Genomic DNA, 7,568 nt, shown 5'->3' with positions numbered 1-7,568 from the left:
CTGAATTTAAAGCTGGATCCGCCCCTGCTTCAAACCCTTAATACAGTTAGAGAAAAATGTTCTAAAACGAAACCTGATGACAAATTTGAAAATACAAAAAAACGTAATTGACTAAATTTTAAAGCAAAATAATTAAAGAATTCCAATCAATTGTAAAAAACAACGAATTTCATCAAACACATTTGACAAGATGCAAAAGGAGCCATCGGCACGAAAACAGTAAAATTACAGAAAATTCGTTTTACTAACCCGAATAATTGTACTGCCTTTTCACAAACAAAAACAATAAAAATTAATTAAATTATTTTGCAATGGTACAAACTTTCTTGTTGATTGCTTGTTGCGAGATAAACATATCAATGAACTTTTAGCAGGTTTTGCTATAATTTGATTACATTGTCCACGAGGAGCGGAAAATTTTGAATGGTTTTTCTTATTTTCGACTAACTTTGTTACAAAACGATCAGAGAAAGTTGCTTAACTGAATGATTCCCTACCTGTAATTGTTTATCAAATCCTGTTGATTTCAGACAATGTGTCCCGTCTGCTTGGATCGACTGAAAAACATGATTTTCCTTTGCGGTCATGGGTTATGCCAAATGTGTGGAGACCAGATGTCCGAGTGTCCGATCTGCAGGAAAGCTGTCGAGAAGAGAATTCTTTTATATTGATTTTCGATGGCCGTTTAACGCAACTCTCCTCAACACACTTCTCCCTAAAGTATAAGGTTTATTAATCGTTTTTCTATGTAGTCCTGTTGACAAGGTACGGCATGTACGGTGCATTAAATATAAGCTGTATCGCATTAGCAATATGTGTAAATTTCGCCGCCTAAGGGTGAGAACAACATGTTTTATAAGGTTCTAGTGTATTCGACTTCAATATTTCAATATGTATTTAATACTTTCTAGTTAGTAAATAGTCCAAGTTTGTAAACGCAAGGCGAAAGTCCAGAATAAAAGTATAACAAATAATTCGCGTTGATCCAGACCTGAATTGGGTTTCAGGCAAGTTATTCAAAGAATACTGTACAGGAACACATAAAATTCTTCAGAAAGAGAAAATTCTGTTAATATTGTTCCGGGCTGTTATAATAGTTACACTATATGACTCAGCAAACAAACGTCAATAAAAAAATATTATTTAATAACTCTAACTCCAAAACATAAGCAAAATTCTAATCGTACTAAAAACCAGTTAAACGTAAATTAAAAATAGACACATTAACAAATGCAACTTGCAACTGATGCCTGCCACTCATGTGTTAAAGAAATGTTTATAACGAGTCAACTTTTGGTCTGGGAACACTTTCTTTCAATTTCTGATCATCGTCGTCATCTTCCAACTCCTGAGATCACTGTTCATTTGCAGGGTGTTCGGGTATTGTATCGGAAATACTCGTGTGAGTATCGTCTTGATCTCCGAGAGCAATTTGCAAAAAGTCGCTTTCCAACTCTGTAAGCGTATTTTCACATCCTATATGTAATGGGCAATCAAACATCTCCATTAACTTGTGCATCGGATATGGCAATCTGTTCATAAGAGATTCATCTAATTTCATGTTATTAATCATCGTAATATGTCTCTCTTTTGGATCCTGATATCCTGACGCCACATTTTCATCATTCTCATTGAGACTTGAAAATGATGTTCCCAGCTGACGATTAGTAATTTCAGAAAACGGCAAACTTTCAGCGGTTTCACTCGCAAACTGTGTAAGATATGTGTCTATAACTGCTTCTAAATTACTGTCGAGCTTTCTTGATTCACCCAGTTCGTCGTCCGATTCTGGAAGCAATTCAAATACCACCAGATTAAAACGTTTACTGATACTTGAATCAAAGAAACGATCCAAAAAACTACCAGAATATTTTAACTGATATTGATTCGAAGTCACCTCAAACCCAAATTGTTAAATTGTGATCTTAAATGCTGATATTTCTGTGATGCTAAAAGCGTACCTGCCAATTTCCTCAATTTTACTTGCACTGATTGCAACAGTTCTTCATTATTCGCCAATTTTGCCAAGTAAGCGGACATTTCCAACATGGGGACACTGGTTCTTCGATGCAACAGTTCGGCAGCAGCTGAATAATTTCCTGTTGAAATGTAACTGCAATTCAAATAATAAATTTAAGAAACCTAAATATTGCAAAAGTGTTCAATAAGTGCCTTACCAACAAGCTGTTTGCTCGTATAGTCCTTGAATATAAGAAACGTTTGCCCATTTAGTCAACGTACTTACGACTAAGGCACTATTTGCGCCGCATCTGGTTTTCGCTAACAAGAAGGCTTCACGAAACATCTGCTTTTCGCATAAGAAATTAACAGATTCTTCTACCTTATGGCAAGCTAACAGCAAACTGACAATTTGCATTGGATCGGATTCAGGCTCATCCATAAGTTGCGTTGCGTATATCTCGTACGCTTTTTTCCATAGCCTTCAAAATAAGATTTACTGCTACCTCACTGGAGATATAAAGAAGATAATCTATGCTTGAACGTTTCGATAAAACAAACGGAGTAGACGCTGCACAGCACACAAAACCCCAATTTACCTCAAATATTTGAGGCGAAAGTGTGGAGGACCATAATTTATATTCAAGAGAGCAAAACCGTTTATTATGTCGCGACACAGGGTTTGTCCAAATATCATGCACTGATGCAATCAAATAGTGTTTAGCTTACTTTGTGTTTACTAAAAGTTCCCTATTTATTTACGTACTTGGATTTTTAGTCATAAATGAAGCTAAATTAGCCCCTGTGATTGCGCAATTAATGCCTTAACAAAAAATATGTCTGCTTTCCCTCATAAAGCTGGATGAATAAACGCGGCAATACGTACTCTGATGAAACCAAAGGAGCCATCAAAATGTTCCATGAATCCACTCGCTTTTCTTCAACCGCCTGTTTGTATACAGTGCTAATATCTCCCTCGAACAGTGACAGCATATTCATGTGACTAAGCTGTTTGGCACTACGCAACTTTGAATCTAAAATTTGAATTAAAAAAACTGATGTAAAACTAGCATCTTTTGCAAAAAAACTTGCTTACAATTTATTTGAAACAAATCAGTCAGATGATCCTCACTTCCGAATACATGTAAAATATCAATATCGCTCTTTTTGCTATCTATGCCTTCACATTCGCCAGTTAACTTCCAAAGAAGCAGTTTCTTCATGTCTTCGAGCTAAGAGAAAATCAACAAAAGCAAAAAATGAGACTCATAGATTAGTCCTTAAAAACGTTTACCAGCTTTTCTTCGTCAACTGATCCACATAAATAGAAATGAGGGACAACTGGGGATTTTCGCGGAGTTTTAGGTGTGTTTGTTTTTGGCTCTTCTACTTTTGGTCCTTTGCTTTGGCCTGCCTTACTGCTAACGCGCCGCATTTTCTTCACTTTGTCTGCAATATCTACAAAATCCGAACTTCCAAACTGCTTTCAACCTAAATTTATTCAGTCACCTTCTGGGGCTACAGGAGGGTAGTCAAAATTGTAAAAAAATAGCATCTTACGAAGTTTGGTTCCTATGATTAATTTCAAAGCATCCTTGTGGGTATCAGGTGCCCAGTAGACACAAAGCAGAGGATCTAGCGCTGAACTTATGAAAGTATGTATGATGGCTTTTGCTTCAATGTCGAAAATCTATTATGAACAAGTAGAAAAATTTGATTATTTTAATTTAGCTGGAAAACAAGAGTTACCTGAGCCACTGAGTTGTCATCTATTAGAATTATTTGTTGGGCAACATGAGGATTCCATTTGATTTCATTTATTTTAGTGTTTTCGTAATTGTCAAACTTGGCGACCACTTTTTCCCCAAAATCGCCTGACTGTAGTAAACAAGACGAAATATAAGGTGGATTATAAATAACATTCATAGTTTTGTTACCTTGATCGACAAGTCGATTATGCACATATGGTTGAACTTCTCTATGGAAGCAAACATTTGGGAATAGACACTGTTGTTTCCAGCTTGATCTGCTTGAGGATGCCAAGCGATAGATTCCAGTTTCAATGACGAATAGAATACTTCGTCCAATTCAAACTTTTCAGAACTACTTAAAGAATATCTGAACATTGTTCCTGATTGAAAAAAAATGAAATAAACAGTGAGCACATTACGATTCAGCGATTATTTTCATGACGAGACAAGTTTTTGCATGTGAAAAAAACTCAAACCAAAAAAAAACAACAAAGTAAAAATAAATTCTCCTACCGTGGCAAAACGTTATATATTTTACGATACTAACTTATTTATAATTGACTTGAATATTCACCTGATTTTGAAAGTACCAACAAATAACTGAAATCTGGTTTCCACGACATGGAATAGATTTGAAGCCCATTTGGAATTTGCAGTAAATAGGGATCTGAAAACACATTTACAATTACAGATCAGAAGACACTTGATAGTTACTAGTCTTGACTAACTAGGCATGTTCTAGCCCAGCATAAACCCATTTAGCTTAGTAATAAAATATTGCTCATTTATCTCAAAGCTCATACACTATTATTTTTAACATTTCCCACTATATTGCTCTGTATATTTTTGATCGCCAGTTGAAACAGCGGCAACGATTTGGATTAACGAATTTACTCACCCCCAGTTCGCCCCCACACAAATATCGCCAATTTGCCTTCACTAACAGCAAACAGGTTGTGCTCATCGGTCGTAGACCTAAAAGGGCCCCACTCTAATTTGTGAATTTGCTCTTTGAAGTAATGTGGTAAAATTGTCGGGTTTTTTCCTTTGCTTACATCTATTACACCAATCTGTAGTTAGACATAAAGATGTATGTAATAATATGGGAAATTTACAGATTACAGATACAAAAAACAGATTTTTAATACAACAAAAATATACTAAAAAATTAAAACTCTTACTCTGCCTTCGACAGTGCCCCAGGCCAGACAATTTTCCTTGGAACTATGCCAGGCGAGCGCAGTAACTGCACCCAATATCTTCTCATAAAAAACTCCAGGATAATACGTCTCATCTAGATGTGAAATTTTCCATATGTGTACCTCCCTATTCGACGTGCCAATAGCTAGTCTGGAAGCATAAAATCGAAACGACCAATCCATCAAATGCAATAGTCCTACCTGTAAGGATCCATTGGAGACACAGCACAGCAGGAGGCACTTCCTCCGCCAGTACAATAAATAATGTTGCGTTTTGAGTTAGACACATCGTAATTTACAAGTAGTTTTTCAACACCTATCGACCAAGCAGTCAGTGAACGATTCTGCAGGAAGTTATACTCATTGCAGTATGTAATAGGAGCTGCAATTGCCGTCAGAGCTTTATAATGCAAGTCATGAAGCAGTTGGCTCTCCGTCCTTTCACTGCAATGAAAAACATGGTAGCTTATCAGAAGTTAAAATTGGACTATTGTTACTCTGAGGGTTTAGGAAGGGTCCACTTGACAAGTTTGGCAGATGCATTTGATGATAGTAAAATATTTGGAGATATCCAACACACTGTGGTCCAACATACCGCTTTCCTTGCGGCAAATTTATTATTTGCGTAGGTTTTGGATGGCTTCAGCAATGTCTGCAATCTCCCATCCGTTCCAGCACGCCAAATATAAATGTTGCTACAGAAAAGAGGAATCAGATGTAAAACGCTTTGGCTATTACTGAGAAAACGTACTCTTCTTGAGCAGAAGAAGCTAGTAAGTATTCCTTTCGCGGCTGCTCTTCGGTACATACTGGATCCTTATTTTCAGCCCTCCAATCTGGAATTTTCTGTGGGGCCAGCGCGGCTAATTCTTCTGAAGACCTGCATAGAAAGAAAAACTTTTACGTTCGATACCACTGTGAAGAGCTTGATAATATTCACTGTATGTCTCCGTGAACTGGCCCATCAGCGGCTATGTTTGATTGATCTTGTTCGTCAAGAGCTGTTTCCGTTTCAGAAATTTTTGAATCTTTTGGGATTGTTTCTAAAATGAGCGGATGCGGTTCATCACATAGTGTAAGATCCATTGATAATACTCTTCTATCTGTCATCGAATCCGTATCCCGCTGCATCTCTGACACGGACGACGTACCACAACTGATATTTTCTAAGCTCAATGAAGCACTCAATTCTACATCTCTATTAGTATCTTCCTGGTTTTGGCTGGTCATCAATTGACTAGCCAATTTTTTCTCTTTATTATTTCTTTTTGGGGCTTTTGTCAATTCCTCTTCACTGTTAGCGCCTTCCTGACATGCTTTTTCTGGTAATGACTTAGCTCCCCCTGCATTGTCATTAAGTGCCTCCGAAACTTGTGGTATTGCAACGTTTTCAATGAGCTCATCATTATTACCCAGTGGTGTGCTTGAAGTGGAATTCAACACTATACTATCATTGAATGTTGAGGACTCTTGTATCGGAGGCGTTCGCTGCTCTTGAACCGAGTCAACGAACTTTCTGCTACATAAGTTTTCGACTTGAGCAATTTCCAGTTCAACGCCATCAGAACCTTCGTTTACTGCCCCTGCTACCTTGTTAGAGTCGCCCTCAATGCCGACATGAGCTACTTCACTTTCTACTGAAGGGTTTAAAATTTGTTGAGCTTGGCTTTCCCTCGTTTTTTCAATAACCCGCATATTTGGTGTTTTAGGGAAAATATTAACAGGAGCCGGACACCAAGATAAGGATAACACCTTATGTGCGTGGCCTCTCAAAGTGAAGAAGGAAGCACCTGGACCTTTAAAACGAGCAAAACATTAGCATATGGAAGACAGTTTTTAGTCTCTTAAAAATTACCTCGTATGTCCACTACGACTATGAGTCCATTCTTCATGCCCAACGCTAACAGCCAACTAGCATGAGGGCAAACGGAAAAGCAAGTAATCGGTGACTTCCTAACAACTTTGTTTAACAAAAAAATCGTCTCCGTTGTCTCTTCTTTTGCAATATTCCACACTATTGCCTGCCCACTTTCGAACACAACAACCACTCGTTCATCTCCAGCAAATGCGGCGCCCACAACGGTACCATCTTTTGACTGAAAATTGACCAAATAACATTGATAACATTCAGATAAATTGTTGTGTTTCTTACAAATTTGCGCTGCGTTTTTTTCTCTAAACGTTCCACGTCCCACACTTTAACAGTGTGGTCAATTTCTGACGTGCTGACCGCATATTTGTATGGTAATCCCCAGTTTCTGTTAATATTAACACTAATAATCCTGAAAATCAAAATTTAATTAATGTTATGAAGGTTGCCATAACACACACACACACACACAGTTTTTTGAATATATTAAAGAATGGACCATTTTACAAGGTTTGCGCCATTCATGATTCGCACATTGATTTGACTAAAGAGGTAATTTTTATCTTGTAAAAGATTAAATGCTGGTGAATGTCGATAACGACTTTGTTTTACCCAGACATCAATCTGAGGTTTTACTTAATCCGGCAAATTCCAGCACTCGAAGAGTGCAAAAAGAATTAACCGCACTGGCTAAAGTTGAATTTTTAGTACGTTTGAAAGTTGTTGTGCAAGCCTCAAATCAATGCGTTATTTTATAGTTAAATTTAATGTCTTAAAAGCTTATATCTT

The 7,568-nt window shown here is 37.2% G+C and overlaps 2 protein-coding genes across 2 annotated transcripts in view; one reads left to right on the top strand and one right to left on the bottom strand.

Moving 5' to 3' along the window:
* Positions 1–974, top strand: part of LOC109537283 (E3 ubiquitin-protein ligase MIB1) — a 338,077-nt gene extending 337,103 nt beyond the window's left edge. The window contains exon 15 of the mRNA XM_048665165.1: positions 531–974. Within this exon, the coding sequence (XP_048521122.1) occupies positions 531–671 (141 nt within the window). The 3' untranslated portion in view covers positions 672–974. The remainder of the gene's footprint in view (positions 1–530) is intronic.
* Positions 975–1,125: 151 nt separating this feature from the next.
* LOC109537282 overlaps positions 1,126–7,568 on the bottom strand; it is a gene marked incomplete in the record, with an annotated part of 7,304 nt that continues 861 nt past the window's right edge. Inside the window, 18 exon segments of the mRNA XM_048665164.1 lie at positions 1,126–1,788; positions 1,962–2,113; positions 2,178–2,441; positions 2,846–2,993; positions 3,056–3,191; positions 3,254–3,417; positions 3,469–3,649; positions 3,709–3,837; positions 3,897–4,090; positions 4,285–4,377; positions 4,609–4,780; positions 4,892–5,060; positions 5,111–5,353; positions 5,407–5,604; positions 5,661–5,789; positions 5,850–6,705; positions 6,765–7,005; positions 7,062–7,191. Coding sequence (XP_048521121.1) covers positions 1,355–1,788; positions 1,962–2,113; positions 2,178–2,441; positions 2,846–2,993; positions 3,056–3,191; positions 3,254–3,417; positions 3,469–3,649; positions 3,709–3,837; positions 3,897–4,090; positions 4,285–4,377; positions 4,609–4,780; positions 4,892–5,060; positions 5,111–5,353; positions 5,407–5,604; positions 5,661–5,789; positions 5,850–6,705; positions 6,765–7,005; positions 7,062–7,191 — 4,033 coding nt within the window.

The sequence above is a fragment of the Dendroctonus ponderosae genome, unplaced genomic scaffold (genome assembly GCF_020466585.1).
Source record: "Dendroctonus ponderosae isolate FM_Combo_2020 unplaced genomic scaffold, Dpon_F_20191213v2 Dpon_F_20191213_3, whole genome shotgun sequence".
NCBI classification, from domain to species: domain Eukaryota; kingdom Metazoa; phylum Arthropoda; class Insecta; order Coleoptera; family Curculionidae; genus Dendroctonus; species Dendroctonus ponderosae.
The sequence above is the reverse complement of the archived record's forward strand: the minus strand, read 5'-3'. Positions and strand labels throughout refer to the sequence as shown.